This window comes from Embiotoca jacksoni, unplaced genomic scaffold (assembly GCF_022577435.1).
Source record: "Embiotoca jacksoni isolate LCO1_2020_lvr unplaced genomic scaffold, fEmbJac1.0.p SCAF_30, whole genome shotgun sequence".
In the NCBI taxonomy this organism is placed as follows: domain Eukaryota; kingdom Metazoa; phylum Chordata; class Actinopteri; family Embiotocidae; genus Embiotoca; species Embiotoca jacksoni.
This window is the reverse complement of record NW_027185382.1, coordinates 3750572-3766935: the sequence shown is the minus strand read 5'-3', so window position 1 is coordinate 3766935 and position 16364 is coordinate 3750572. Positions and strand designations below refer to the sequence as shown.

Sequence of the window (16364 nt, the reverse complement as noted above, 5' to 3'; positions counted from 1 at the left end):
CGGTTCACAAACACGTGTGTTAAATGTCAATATTAGCTGCTTTATGGAAATATAAGACTTACTTGTTGTTGTCGTCAAACGCCGCCTGAACCTTCAGCAGTCGGAGAAATAACTTCCATTCTTCACCAATTGACATTCTTTAATTTAAACCTTTATGCTTTCAAAATATTATCAGCCTAAAAAAAACTATTTTCAAAAACACCCTTTTAAGACAGCGAAATGTGGCGGGGCCTGTGACGTAAGCACGTACGTACGTAAGGTTTTGTCGTGACGCTCAACGACGAAACGAGACAATCCGACTGAACTGAGAAATTAACAGAAATGACCACAACAGTTGTTGTTGTTTTTTTTTTTATCTCACAATCATAATTTTACTGTTTCATAACATACAACAGAAATTATATAAATATAAATAAATATTGTTATTACTGTTATATATTTTTACTTCAAAAATGGCAAGACAGACATCATTAAATAATAAGTCACAAGGGTGATGTCAGTTCACTCTCAATTCAGTTTTACTGCAAACGGTATTTATTATTGTATTGATGCAACAATATTCCAGTTTTTCTGCAGTTTTAGACAAACTGAGTTGAGAGGGGAATGAACCAAGCCTGGTCAGTTTACCGTCACGTTAAAAAAACAAAAAACAAAACAGACAATTAATGTTTGAATAAGTTGCAGATTCTGTGGTTCACAAATGGCCAGTTGATGGAACTGTTTCTCTGTCAGGTGTCAATCACAGATTTTCCTAATCATGTTGAAAAGGTCACTTTTCAAAAAGACTGTCGTGAACCTCGGGGTAACAATGAGCAAAGGTTGTGTGGTTGCGATCCCTGCAGTTTTTCTGCTTTTCTTGGCTCCAAGAAAATGTATTCTGCCTGATGCAGGACAAATAAACAAATCAATAAAGTGTGAAAAACTACAAAAATGACAAAACACACAGAGTAACTAACAAAAAGACAAATGCAGATATGAACTTTTATGTAAAAACAAAACAGCAATCAATAAATAAATAAATACATAAATATTCCTTTTGCCATTTCAAACCAGTAAACAAGAGGAAACTTAAAGGACCATATCAGTGTTTTTACATGTTAATTCATTCAAAATAACCTCATCAACATGTCCATTCAGTGGTTGTTCTGGAGCTTTCTAATCATATCTTTAATGATATTTTCCAGAAGATTGAGTTTGCTGGTGATGAAGATCATGACAGAGAGCTCCAGAGCTGCTGCTAAATGGATCTTGTTGTAAAACGTGTTTTCTCAACTCGTGTTCCCGACGCCAAGAATGATGTCTGAATTTCAGCTTTTAGGCCAACATGGACAAGAAGTCCTTAAAGTGCTCGGAAAAAAAAAAAGGAAATGAAAACAACGTGAAACTCCAGAAAAAAACTCTGTTGATGAAGATCATGTGATATGAATGAAAGCTCCAGCAGAGATGGACTTTGTGGTGAGACTGCTGCCATGTGATTTTTATACCATAGTAAAATGAATGGAAACTCATGGAAGGTAGAAAAACACATTCAAATCTCAAACACAATGGTTTACATACGCAAAAACACTAAAATGGTCCTTTAACTATCACCGTAAGACAGTGACGTCCCCCAGGATGTGCTTCTTGGGTAACAATGACACTCTTTTTTTTTTTTTTTGTGCCCAATTTCAAGTACAGGAAAACTTAATCAGCAGCAGCAACACAAAAGGAGAGGCAGTAAAATTAGATGTGATTGTGAGAAAATGTATTATTAAGAAAAAAATAAGAAGAAACTAAAGGCTTCTACATCGTCGGATGCAGATGTCTCAGCTAAAATGTAAATATTCAACCTATTCATTTGAATAAATCTAATCTTCACAGTGTGCATGGAGGGATGAACCCGCCATGGTTCAGTGTCGGGGCTTCAAACCCACAGAGGAGACCCTCGTTTTACCTAACTGGTCCTTCGCTGGGGTTTGACATATTGCAGGTCAGCACAAAATAAACCTATTAATTATTGAGCATTGATGACATTCAGCAGAGGCAAAGCTTCAGTGTCATGATGCTGCATTCATGTCATACGGGACAGTTGGACATTAGGATGCCGTGATAGAAGTCTGCTGTACAAAATCACAGAGGAAAATTGCTAATTTAGTTTGTTCTATTATAGATAAATCTATTCTCTAAACCAGACTACGATCAGTTAGGCCAGAGTCTACAAACCTCCTGTAGAGTAGTTAGTATCAGATGTTATTGTTTCAGGGCTCGTTTCTATTGTCTTTCCCATATGTCACAAACACAGACAGGCGTCAGATAGAGGTCTCAACCTGGTTTCAGGAAGTGATTCGTTCTGCACTTCAATAAGACACAAGGTTTTTATATTTGTTCAGATTGTGTCAGGGAGGTGTGAATTCATTCTTTAAAGGGGAGATCCTATCAAATTGAATCATCTTTAGCCGTGTGTAATAATACTGTCTTGAACTGTCAATGCGAAGAGTGACAGTACAAACACTTCCTGAACCCCTGAGGCCTCAGTTGATTCGGTTATGGAAGACGAGCGTTGATCATGCTGAACTAAAATGCGTTTGTGTTGTTGAATGGTCCCCGGCGTTGTCAGAGAGACAGGAAGTAAACTCTTAAACTTCATGTCTCTCGATCCACTATTCAAAAAGTAACAAATAGAGCCTCTTTCAGGCCGATGATGACCATGCAGCTTGGAAACTGTACAGATTACTGAATGGACTTCAGCACGAGAACTATGTAAACTTTCAAGTTAAAAAAAAACTAAATTAATAAATAGTACACCGAAAACTGGAGATATGAGGATTTCAAGTGAGCGACAGCAGCATTATGATAGTGTTTCTGTTTTCACATGCTCTATGGTCTGCCCCGCAGGCAGAGACACGAAGCCAAAGAGTTCAGTCACTGACATGAACTCCTAGCTTGTCATGAAAATAAGTGCTTGACGAAACACTCCTTGGCATTAAAAAAAAAAAAAAGAGTTGCTAGGAGTCAGTCGAGGTGTGCATGTCCCTGACAGAACTCTTCCTCTGGATGTCTCTGGTCCGCTGGCATCACAAACAGACCGTAGAAAAACAGTAGCGTCTTACATTATAAATACTGGAATAGTAAAAATATGAGGGGTGCTTGATTCAGTTTGTCTTGATGTTTCCCCTCCTGAGGCTGTTGAGGCGTCTGAAATCAAGCGCCCCTCAGCTCGCTCAGAGATTTGAAAACGACTTTCAAACATATACTGTATGTACACAGTCAAAGCACTGGGACAGCAAGCTAAAGTTTGCCTCTTTTTTTTTATCGTGCTGGTGTCGTTATTGTGGTGTACTGGAGCTTAAAGTACCGCAGAGGCCCAAAAAAACAACCAGAATCAACAGCAAAGCTCGGTCCTGTTTCCTCAGAGTCAGACCTGAATGACAAACACAGATGTATACGACCGATGGACCGACAACATGAAAGACTAAAGGCGAGTATCAAGGCAATAATCACTTTGTCCTGGCTGAAGCACTTCCAGTCAGACTACAGTTAGTAAGACACATGTTGATGAGCGAAGAGGATAATCTACAGTATGTCCGTCTTTTCTTTTAACACACTGACTGTACAGTGAACTCACTGCAGCGCTGCAGTCTGTGAACATTTGCATGAGCGTTTATCCAAGTTTTTATGCTGCCAACACAGTTTATACATCATGTTCACACATGACATGATTTTGAGGTCAAACTGGGAGTGAGCGGTTCACTGCATCATACTCAGCTAGCCTGGTATTACCAGTATATATGGGTCCGACCGCTCTATTGGGGATTGTATCCTAATGGGCAAAGACATCAAGTTCATTTTAAAACAGCCTTTAACCAACCAGCTTTGATCGCGGAAACTTCACCACCCAGTATGTTGCTTTGGAAGAAGAAAATCGGATTGTCCCACAGTAGAGAGAAACTGTGCATACTGAGGGTGAAGTATTTCAGAGTTAAAGCATGATAGATGTTTAGGACAGTTTGAGTAATTTTACAGTTCGTTTTGCTGTTTTCCTTTGTTTTCTCTTATGGATAAGTCCAATTCAGGTTAACCTGTCTGACTGCTTCCCTCTGCAACTGCTACTCTCAGGAATTGATGGTTAAGGATAACTAACAGCCCTCATCTTGGTTTTAAATGTCAACGGAGGCATTATTTTACATACAGTCATCTTATATTTTCCTTTACTGCCAATTAACCTAAAAAATTTTTTTTTTTTTTAAGTGTAAAGCCGAGCAACTATCTCCTCTTCCTTAATAAGCAATCTGGATCCTGCAGGGAATCTCCTCTGCACAGGAAGTCACACTTACACTTGAGAGTGAAAAGCAAATGCATCTCTTAAATTAAAACTCAGAGATAGTAAAGTCCTTTTAACTTGTGACTTTCTCTTACACCTATGTTGAATATTGCAGCATGGGAGCTCATACAAATGTCACATTCCTGCAGAAGTGCAGCTGAGGAGACAAATAGCTGATGTATTTCTATCACCTCACCTCCTGCTACGATGCACACGTTCATGATGAAGCACCGACAAGTCCCACCACTCGCCGTGCCCACCATGTATGGAAGCCCTCAGGTTGAAATCACACTGGAATCTCAGTGCTGCACATGATTGATGGGAGTGGACGTTTGATATATATGTCGCCCGAATGACTGTCAAAACCTGCAGTTTGACTGAACTTTAGCTCTCTGTCCCATTGCTTCCTTATTTTTTTTGACAGAATTGGGATGCTTTTTTTTGCCGGTCAGAAAGAGAAGTACTGGGAGTACAGCTCCTCTTCTTTTGTAACGTATTCTTTGCCTTTTCCTGCCTCCATCCCCCTCGGGTCCGATGGTGTCGCAGTGTTGGCTTCAGGAAGGCTGAGGGAGAGGAGAGAAACACAACATCTGTTAAAATGACTTAAAGGGAGAGACGGGGAAATTCACAGGATTACAGACATATGCAATGAGATGCACATTGATTTTGAGCTGACAAGCTTTTAGAACATGACAGGACAGAAAACACATTGATTTGTGTGTTGTGACTGTGGGGATTGCCAGAGGGGAAAGAGGGATGATTAAGTGACAGGTGGAGACTGCTGTGATGTCCAAAATCCAGGATGCAGCGTGCTGATTGTCTGACAGGGACTTTGATTGATTGTCCCACACATTCATGGCCACTTTGACACATGAACACCAATCACAAACAAGTGAATATCCTGCTTACACTCAGCGAGAAGCTGGGAAATGCAGAGGGACAAACATTCACACATAAAGTACATTCCCACCTCTGGCCAGATAAGAGTGTGTGGGAGGAAAGCCACGGAGAAGACACGACCCTCCTGCCATCGGGTGACAGTGCTGACATGGTAAATTTGTGTGATGGTGGCTTGTCGTGAGCCTCATAATTCCAAGAATCATAAAATAAAAACTGGTATGACTGAATGTCACGATGTGTAATGAAACTTTCAGTCAATCAGAACACATAAAATTACAAATAGACTTATTTGTGAGGTTGTAGCTGTCGTCGGTCTGAGCATTATTCCTCCTCAGTACTTTTTAGTTAGTGGAGGCGCCCACGTTCATCAAGGGGGGTCCTGTGCTCACCAGGCGGTGTGGTGCAACTAAAACTATCATCCAAATGCAGATGTGTCTTTTTGTGTTAAGACTTATTGAGCAAGACAGAGGCGTATAATATAAGCCACTTTATGTTTAGGAACTTAAAAGCTATTTTTCCAACACACAGAAAAGAAATCTACACATATCTGTGAGTAGCTGTTGAACATGCAGGATGTAGAGTACATTTGCTGGTTTTGCATTTTCCGTGCTCTTCCTCGTTCTTTGGGATTCTAGGGGGTTTAATGCGAAAGTCAGACAGCAGGTCATAGGAAGTATGGAAATGTTGTTTAAAGCCTTCTGTGGCTGCAGAGGGAGACATCACTGGTACTGCTGCATCAATTACAAATTGCTCTAAAAGTGAAAATAAGCACAACTAACCCCCAAAAAAAGAGCCTCTCCCCTTCAAATCAAACATCAAGATTTCAAACTAACCAAAGACCTCAAAGTGATTTCTAATCAGTGGATGTCGCAAACAGCCCTCCTTCATCTCCTCTGATAGCGCGTCCATTGCATTTTACTCAGAGAACAAAGACTCAAACCGTTTTGTTCTCTCGAGTTTCTAAAAGTCACTGCAGTGCTTTCGCATCAGTTTTTGCTCTCTCCACTTTACTCAGTGAATGAAGTCCCATTGAGACTGATTTATAAGTGCAAAGTCTTTGGATTGGCTCCCTTTATTTATTTAGCAACTGAAAGCAGAAGGATTTTCACGGACGAAGATTGTGTCTGTGGTGGTGCCATGGTGGGAAAATGGAAAAAGGGATGTTAAAGAATAATGGATCAAAACGTTCATTATTTTTTGTGTATTGACCCTGATCTGATGGAGGAAGACTGCAGCGGTCTGTCAAATAAAAAGATCACTTTGGTGCCCAATGTTACAGAAGCCTAAATTAATATTCCAAGGAGCAGAGAGCAAAATTAAAGACTTTAAATCTGATTAACATGCTTTTCTTGCCTTCACATGAGCAGACCAGCGTCAGGCAAGTTTCACATGTATGAACAAGTTTACCATTATATCTGTGTAACTATTGCCTCCTAATGACTCTCTATGTAATGGATAGCTGGCTCAGTAAGTGGCTTGAACATTGCAGCTAATTTTGATGCAGATTAATCAGAAGAGCAGAAGAAGAAGGCAACCTTCGTGCCCCTCTTAAAAAATATATGTCCTACTTGAGGTCTGGGGGAGGGGGTGAGGACACAGGGGAGGGAAACTGACACAGATACAGACAGTGTGGGCAGCAAACATCATATAATCCACTTCCTGAAATTGTGACGTGACAGTGAACTGTGGGCAGCGGTGGCAGAAACTCACATTCGTTCTCACCTCCTCCAGCTTTGCGGGCCCTGATGCTGCACCAGGGCTTCCTGAGGATGAGGAGCATGAGGAAGAGCAAGGCTTGGCATGGCATGATGTGGAGGATGAGGAGAAGGAGGAGGAGGATGAGGAGGCGGATGCTGAGGTAGAGGATAAGGAGGAGGAGGGCTGAACAGTGGCAGGGCTTTCCTAAGTTGGGGGAGGGACCTGTGGAGGGGGGAGTGAGGAGGCGCAAAGCGGCCTCCTGGTCCTACCTCCTCCACCTCCCGTCCCTCCTCTTCCTCTCCTGCATGACTCATGGTGGGAGGGCTGACGAATCGGAGAGCTGAATGGCTAGGAAAGCTGGTGAAGCGGTGATCTGATTGGCTGCCTGTTTTTGACTACAGACACACATAGAAAGGCGAGACATGAGTGCCAGCTATCTCCAGCTAACTCGGATCAGACTCTTACTTGGTTTTAACACATTACCTGTTTGTATACTTGTCCTACTGTAGAAAAACATAGTGGGACCATATGCTCTACTGTCCATATGTTCACTTAAACAACAGAAGAATCAGAATGTTTCTCATCCTACTCACTGGAGCTCTGAAGTGTAAGTGAGGAAATTAAGGATGCATACGTTATCTAATATGAACAACCCACAGAGAGCAACACGGGCATGAGGAGGAGGATGGGAAATGAGGAGAAGATGAGCTGCTGTTATGATGCTGAAATCAAGCCTTATTGTTTTTGAACGCCTCCAAACTGTAGCCGTGACAGCTGTGTACACACATGAAGGATGATGAGCAGCTTTGTACACAGAAATTATGGCAAACTTGAAGGGAGACTGCGTGAGATGTTCACAAGACAGCAGGTTTTTCAAGAAGAATGGGATGATTTTACACTTCGGTGCTAAAACTAGGAACTCAATGTAAGATCAGAGACATAAAAACACGACAAGAGGATTTTATAAAATGAAAATAATCAACACACATAATAAATTCAAGCACATGGGTTGCAATTATCCTTCTCTCCACACGGTATGCAGCAGCTGAATATTTGAGGTGAGTTGGGTACGATGTTTTGTTTGTCCTTGTCCTTCTCTGAACGGTTTGTTACACTGCTGCAGATCCATTTCAGTCTAATACATCCGTTCTTATTTCTCTACATTATGATCAATAACTTAATCTGGCCGCTGGAAACAAAGGCGCCAAAACACATGCAGAGTCTGCTTCACTGCTATTAAAAGCCCTCAAGCTGTGTGATGGACTGTTTCCTCTGAGAGTGCTGAAGAGTTTGTGTTTATCACAAGTTTGTTTCATTGATTTTTGTTCAGGGGATACAATGCATTCAAATATAAACTGTATTTTACCAACTTTGTCTGAGAAAATCAAATCAAATCTGTGAAATTTAGGGGTGAAACTGTCAAATGATGTATTATTGTTGTAGGTAAGTGGTTTTAAATTCTCTCGTCGAGAAACAATGGAGAGCATTCACCCTCAAAACCTCCGTTTCTTGTTATGTGTGGAGATTTGGTGACTCCACCTGTGTGAGGTTTTGGTCAGCTGAGGGACTGATGACATGTCGGGCATCCATCCCACTCACACCGAGAGGGCTGTATGAGAGCGCTCACCTTGATTAGAGGGTTGATGACACCGACGTTGGCACTGGAATTGAAGACCTTGCTGAAGCCCGTCTCTCTGTTGACCAACTCCAACTGGTAGAACTTCTTATCGTCCTGTGAAACAAAGTTAAAGTGAGGTTGCATTGGGAAGGACGATTCTTGCACAAATACACGTTGCCTGTCCACAAGTTTGAAGCAATACCGCAGAGCACATTTATCTGACTGCAGTTTAAAAATAAGAAACCTGATTCTGAGTTTACATGCAGAGAAAAAAAACGGAATAAATGTGGATTTCTTTTTTTTTTTGCGACCAGGAGAGCTTTTGTTTTAACTGTTCTTAAAATACCCAGAATGCACCAGTCTACTCACCACCAGCTTTTTGACCAGAGCTTCTCTCTCGGTGACCATCTCTCTGAGCTCTGCTATAAGATGCAGGTCCTCTGGTCGGCTTTCTCTGTTTCTTAACTTCTCCTCTGTCCCCTCCAACCTGAAACACACATGAATAAACAAAGTAGTAATGTTTTTACAAAGTGTGCTACCTCGAAGAAAGGAAATCATTATTTTGAGAATCTGTCACAACATTTCAGTGACTTACAGTATTTGCAGAGCAGTAATCTTGTCTTTGAGGACCTCCTGGGCCTTGTTGAAGTCAGCCAGCATGATCTGTGTTTCTCTATGATGGACTACACTTATCTCCCCCAGGTCCCTCTCATGTCTCTTTGCAAGGTCTTGTTCATGAGCTCTGCAGCAGAAACAGACAGAACTCATAAATTAATGCTCCATAAGGTCAACAACAATGTGTGCTTGAAGTATATTTCTGAAATCACACATTTACACTTGGCTTGTGTGCCATTAGAGGCTTTCAATGAACCTCATCAAGGATATTTCTCACAAATACACTTAATTCCCTGGTAAGGAAGAATGACATTGACGCCACATTGCGCTAAATTAAAAAGGACGACAACAAGATGCGCAGCTGCAAACTGAACTCAGCTGAGACACCAAGCAGAGCCGGTACAGAACTTAAAAGAGATGGTATCCATGGCTACTGTGTCAAAGCCAGAGTATCAATCCATCTGTGTGAAGTCAAAGAAAGTAACGAAGAGTGGGCTGCATTCACATATGGGAGCAAAGCGGACTTAAACTTCCCTCAGGAAAACAATATTAATCTTGCAAAAAGCAGGGCCATGGTAACTGCAGGCAGGGTTAATATAAAAGACTCCTAACGCTTGCAGAACTGGTGGATGAACATTCGTTTTCTAAAAGTCTTAAAGTGGCTGTTTTTGCCCTCATTTCAGTCAGATTTATGTTTTGTGGCGCATCGACCAGCCGTTACAGATGAAGTTTTTATACACTTTGGCTTTTAGCAATAGAGATTCTGCAGCGCACAAACCTCTGGAAACAGGGAATTAAACAAGCACTGCACTGATTTTAAATGATGATGTCATTGTGACATGATCAGCAAAAAACCCACAAAAAGTGTTACAAAGTGGGGGACACATTTTGAAAAACGCAGGCAGGGAAGGTCTAATGCGACACACTACAGAGTTGCATTATGGGAAGTGAAGGATCGAGGCCCCTCTGCTGCTTTGACACAAGTCGTTGTCTTTAGAAGTTGTGTACAGTACCTGCAGTACTTCACAAATGTCAGTGATAGCACAGCGTTTGATTTGCTTTAAAATCGTGTGTGTTAACGGTCTCAAAGTTGATCGGAAACTGAGCATAAGCCAAAGCGTAGATGAGTTTTTAAAGTACGAACCCTTCCCAAGATGCTGCTTTTAATCATAAGCTCTTCGGATGGTTATTCCCCGTATGACATGGGTATGGGATTAGTCTTCAGCAAACTGGGTCAGTTACTGTTCAGTCACGGTTTAGTTCTGCCCCCTCAATAACAATAACATCAATGGGAATATTTCACATGATATAGAACATCTTTTCACACATTATTTAGGGTATTAAAATTCAGCCTTTGATGACGACGCTGATGTGAAACTGTCGACTGAACTTTACCTGATCTGATGGTTAGCTTCACTGCGAACCCGCAGCACCTCTTTGCCCTTATGCTCCAGCTCTCTGGTCAGAGTGTCGATGGTCTCGTTCAGAGAGTGGATCTCGTGGTCCAGGTCGGTGATGCGGTTGCAACGGGAACACACCTCTGATTGCAGGTCTGAGACACGAACCAGGAGTTCTTGTTCCTAGAAAAGAAAGACGCAGAATGTAAATATTAACAAAGACAAACACAGAATAAGTAATTGTTTGTTTGTTCGCCGATGTTACGGCGGGGATTACTTTTACAGACACAAGGGGAATGAAAACACATTTATTTAGGTCGGAAAACAAACGACGCCAACCCGGTTACCTGCTGGTGGCTGTGCTCCATGGCTTTCTCCAGCTCCCGTTTGACGACCGTGTGTTCTTTAAGGTGGATCTGCTTCAGGTGCTCGATGGCCGTAGCGTGGAGGTGGTTCAGCTCTGCACGAAGAGACGCTGCCAGACAGAGACACCAGAGGTAAAGTGAGGGATCAGATTACAGATAACAAATATGACGCACAGATGTTATCACTGAGGGATGACAGTAAACGATGTAAGTTTAACATTTAACACAGAAGGCCTTGATGTCGTGAAAAACAAGTGGGTAAAACTTTTCTTTTAGGTTCCTGCTTAATACACGAGTGTGAGTTCATTTGTTCTTCTTTAATACAACCTGCCGTTTTCATCCTTAAATCAAAGAGTTTCCTTTGAACCCACAAACGCGTCTTTGTTAATGGGTGTTTGTGTGTTTCCTTTTATTCTTCAAATAGTTAGAAACATTTGATTTTTATTTTTTGTGTAATCACTGTGGACATAAGCAGCACACACAGCAGGTAGGAACTTCACAGAGCAATAGGGAGAAAAATCTTTACTGAGGGCAGAGAAATGATAGCTGGAGTTTAAAACCAGGTCATAGAGAGAGGACGTCAATGTAGAAGGAGACGTAATCAATGACTCCAAACAGAGACAAGTCGTCTGTTATCACGTACCCAGCTTTGCTTTCCCCTCGTCCTCCAGCTCAAACCGCAGCGTCTGCAGCTCCTGGTCCGACTGCTGCCTGAGGATATCGAAGGTCCTCCTGTGGGCCTCCTTCAGAGCGTGAACCTCCTCCCTCTGCTCCTGCTTCAGGCGCTCCTCCAGGGCCTGGCGGAGGGCAGGAGAGATTAAAGAGGAGAGAGAGGAGGAGAAATCAAAGGACAAAGATGACTGGCGTAAAATGTGAAGGCAAAAAGTGGAGAGTTTGAGATCCCTCATCGGTGCCTTGAGTCTCAGAGTAATAGAAAAAAATAAATAATAATCACTGCGTTTTGTGAAGCCGCGTTGTTGGAAAATTAAACCCAAAAAACAAACAATGAGCAAACGTAAACAGTGCAGATGTGCCCCAATTCCATATGAAATATGAGCTGGTTTTGTAGTGTGGAAATGTGACATGAAGAATACACAAAAGAATTAAATCTGCTTGTTTGGAGACCATTAGACCCACAATGCATTGCATAAAAGAAAAGTAGGAGAGCTGCTCACAGCCACAAACAGTAGAACAAACAGTGGACATTGAAATATTATCGAATTACTATTTTTCTTAACCCGCAGCGTCATTCTGATGCTGCAGTTTACAACAACTCACACTGGTAAAATAAACAAACTTCTCCCATGAAAATCAGTATAAAAAATGATCTGCAGAGTGGAACTGGAAAAAAGGATAATTTGGCTGTTTCTTCCACTCAAGAGACTTGTATAGTGGCCAACTCTAAAGTGTCTGAGAATCCTTGAATGCACCAGCAGAGCAGTGCAGTGCCAATTCATGTAAAATTATATGCAGGGTATATATAAATTATAAATTAAATGTAAATTATGATTTTTGCTTCCAGGAAAACCGGATCTATTGGACAGACTCATTTCCATAAAGTTGCATTCTGTGATCCAGCTGCTTATTTTGCTCAATGGGGCAGTAATGGGGCCTCCCTGTAATTATACAGGAGCTTCAACCATAAACTGCTATCATGGCCGCTCATTTTCAATATCACTTAACAAGGAAATGGGTGAAATTAAAGGAGATGAACCAAATGAAATGGTTCACGGAGCTAAAACTCTGAGCGATTTGATTGCTTTATGAATCTTCTACCTCCAATTGATTCTGCAGGAATAAAAGGGTCATTACGTTTAAACTAACAATATCAGAGCAACAAAAACTCTTTTCTCTTCGCTTGGGCTTCAGTAGTTTTAGAGACCATCATTCACGGAGGCCCACAGCTAATACTGCGCCTTGCTTCTCTTCTACACACATAATCATTAGGGTACTACACTACAGAATAAACTGGAAAACATAATTAAAATGGCAACACTGACTATAACACAACACTTTCCAAACTGTGAGACGATATAATTTCCTCTCTGGAGGAAATGACTTCAGGATAATGTCATTCACAACAAACTCCCCGGACAACAAATTCAGTTACATCAACCTTTTTTTTTTTTTACACTTCTCTCACCGAGGATTTTGTTCTAAAACACTGTTTTAAGGGCTTTTTCAGATCACAGACTGCTCTGTATATATAAAAAAAGAGTGGATGAGACCACAGGTAAAAATAGGGGGACAGCAGCTGCACATTTTCATGGAACTATAAAGGCCAGATGGGCACATTTTGAACTAATTCAGCCTGAAACTAAAGATAGAATGATTTAGATCAGTGCCCTTATAACATTTTAGTCTTTTGATTGTGTCCATTTAGACCATTTAGACTTTTTTTGGTGAGTAAATGAGTTTATGTAGTGACATGTTGTGGCTGCATTAATGAGACAAACTGTCTTCTTGTCTCTCCTACATATCATGGACCATAAAGGTTTTACAGCAGACTGCAGTGCAGGAGACACTAAAACAATTTTAAACAGTAAACAACGGGATATTTGTCCAAATGAACATACAATGTGTGGGGATTGATGTGTGTGTGTGTGTGTGTGTGTGTGTGTGTGTGTGTGTGTGTGTGTGTGTGTGTGTGTGTGTGTGTGTGTGTGTGTGTGTGTGTCTTACTCTTATCTGGTGCTGTCTGGCCTCCTCCATGGTGCTGAGGGCGCAGCAGTGAGCCTCCTGTAATCGATGCTCCCGTCTCTGATGTTCTCGCTGCATCTCTGCGAACACAAATGGCCACGGCAACATGTTACACGGCGACGCATCAGAAGCAGATGTTTCCACTCGGTTTGACAAGACGAGACGATCAATCTGCTCCACTCACACAGCAGCAGGAGGCGCACTGCGGAGCACAGGCAAAACATTGAGGCACTGGATAGCTGGGTGATTTTGATTTTGCAGAGAAGAAGGCTTTCAGTATCTTGTAAACACACAACTCGTGTGGAGCATTTTTGTTTTCACCCATCCTTTATTTTTGTTACATCACGATGTATTATGTCATACTTTTAAATAAAGTTGAGGTTTTTTGTCATCATGCAAGTGAGCAACCGTGACACAATGTCATGCAGTGTAACGGAAACGTTTTCCAAAAAACAGTACAGCTCTCTAAAAGATGTTATTTCCCTCACTGATGTGTGCTCGTTTGCGCAACCCCCAATAAATGCAGCTCTGCATGGAGCAGCCCGCCGTGGCTGTTCTTGCCTCAAACATCCCCTTCTTGCAAAAGACCAGGACCAAAAATAACTGTGCCTTGTTTTATACGTGCATCAGCACCAACCTCAGTGACAAATACATCGCGTTTCAAGCAGCTGCTTTCCACCAAAACGTGCCCTTGGGTGATTTTAATGTGAAGTAGCAGCAAAAAGGAAGTATTAAAAACTGTGATGCAGCTGGAGGAGGATGATCAAGCGGGAGAATTATCAACCGCATAAAGTGAACGCATCATTTCCTGCGACTCCTTTGTGCACGAAGGCTAATTTGAACCCCACATGGGAAATCTAAATGCAAAATAATCAGAGTCTTCAGGATTATAACTTTAAGAAAGTTACTTTAAGTTTAATGTAAGATTGCTTGTAGCTTGTAGGGGGTGGGTGAAGGGCAGAGGCCGGCTTACCTTTAAGCTGTTGGCTCAGCAGCTCCCTCTCCTGGTTGAACTGAGACTGCAGCTGCTGGAGAGCCGACTGGGACTGAGACAACTGCAGCTCCAGGGACTGTTTCAGCAGAGAGATCTGCACAGAGGAACAGAGGAAGATGATAATCACCGGTGCTCACACGGCTTATATCGAAATGTAAAGAACAGCGGCAATGCAGACAGGTCAGCGTACCCACAACCCAAACATAAAAACAGTAATTACATACTGAGCTGTGGTGATAACACGTTACGACTTCAAGTGGTTTTCTATCTCTGACTTTGCATCAATGTCACAATAAATTCTTACTTTACAACAAATGGTTAAAGGAATACACATCTCCAGGGAAGGAGCATCTCACGGCACTCATCTAATCAATACAAATGTTGATTTTTTTTTTTTTCTCCTGCATTTGTCTGTAATCCTCCTCTAGATTTTTTTCAGCAGATAGCTTTGAATTTGGAGCGACTCCCCTCCTCACTAATACGGACACATGGACAGAAGCCAAACACTGAGCGCTGTGGACGGAGACTTCTCTGCTCGTCTAAATCAGCTGACAGCCTGTCAGACGTCGAGTGCCAAATAGCATAAAGCCAACGAGCATAAGCCCTGTCGCAGCGCACAAAACAGTTTTGTTTTGAGGAGATATTGGAACTAATAGGGACCTAAGTGTCTGTGAGTGGCAGAACTCTCTCAGACAGACGGCTCTGGTCCTTCACACGCCACTCTTCCTCCTGCTCGGGCTCCGGCGGCTAAATCCCCAGCAGGATTTAGAGCTGCAGAAGTTCTACATTAGTAACTGTGAAGTAAGATGGATTTAAAATGAGAGGATGAGGAGCAGGGCTGGGATGAAGTGTATGAGGTTCTATATTGGATGTGGATTTAGGCGGCACACAGATGACCCGCACAGTTTATCTTCCCTTCCTTTCTGTTACAACCAATCATTTTTACGTTTGCAGGAAAATACAAGATTAATGAGGTGGAAATACCTTAAGCAACCCGCAAAACATGTGCCTAAACCCCTATTTCTTAATTAAATGTACTGACAAGCACACACACACAAACAGCAGCCTCAGGCTACAACCTTTTAAATGAAAATATCTTAATAAAGAGAAGTCATTATAGATAACGATGGCACATCCACCCCCGCGCACATGCAGACACTCCAGTCACTCAAGGGCTTTCACAGTCAGTAAATCATTTCTTTTTCACTTTAGCAGCACAAGTGTGTTGTCATGCCATGTCTAATCAAATGTGAGAAGCTGAGTTTGACCAGATAGCAGTGGGTACAATTCAACTTTTGGCTTGTTTCTCAAAAGTCCCAAAAAACTTGGATTATTTCAGGTGTGCAAAAGCCTCTTGTGCTTGTTTTCCGACAGGTGTCGATCTATAACCACATTAAGTGAGGCTGATCAGGTCGAGAACAGTCCAGAGTTCAAAAACATTTCTTAGTTAGGATGTACTGTAAATTCTCCAATTTTCCATTAAGATTAACAAACTAGTCTCTCTATAAATGCTGTTAAAATTATCTATATTTAATCTGCTCAAATGGTAAATTCAGCTAAATGGATATTTTCCTAGCATTAGTACAGCAACCACGAGTCAACTCAACTTTCTGCTGCAACTAATATGGTTTGAACTCACTACTGAAATTTAAAAAAAAGTGTCTAATCCTGTTACAACAATGTCACTGAAGCTTGACGCCTCTTATAGCTGTTCCACATCAAAATGTTATCCGGAGAGTCATTACTTATGCAAACTGAGCTCCTGGAAGTTTTCTAA

The 16364-nt window shown here is 41.7% G+C and overlaps 2 protein-coding genes across 5 annotated transcripts in view; both read right to left on the bottom strand.

Annotated features, from left to right (window-relative positions):
- LOC138207173 (T-cell surface antigen CD2-like) overlaps window positions 1-4753 on the bottom strand; it is a 28758-nt gene extending 24005 nt beyond the window's left edge. Inside the window, exon 1 of the mRNA XM_069164224.1 lies at window positions 63-4753. The gene's annotated coding sequence lies outside the window, so the exon portion shown is untranslated. The remainder of the gene's footprint in view (window positions 1-62) is intronic.
- Window positions 4749-16364, bottom strand: part of LOC138207171 (protein FAM184A-like) — a 38798-nt gene continuing 27182 nt past the window's right edge. The window contains exons 16-25 of one of the 4 annotated variants that reach the window (XM_069164221.1): window positions 14567-14681; window positions 13576-13673; window positions 11537-11690; window positions 10876-11003; window positions 10527-10711; window positions 9112-9258; window positions 8886-9003; window positions 8526-8630; window positions 6911-6963; window positions 4749-4863 (exon numbers count right to left, since the gene is read on the bottom strand). In XM_069164221.1, the coding sequence (XP_069020322.1) occupies window positions 6919-6963; window positions 8526-8630; window positions 8886-9003; window positions 9112-9258; window positions 10527-10711; window positions 10876-11003; window positions 11537-11690; window positions 13576-13673; window positions 14567-14681 (1095 nt within the window). In that variant the 3' untranslated portion in view covers window positions 4749-4863; window positions 6911-6918. The other 3 variants (XM_069164220.1, XM_069164222.1, XM_069164223.1) reach the window with 3 other exon arrangements.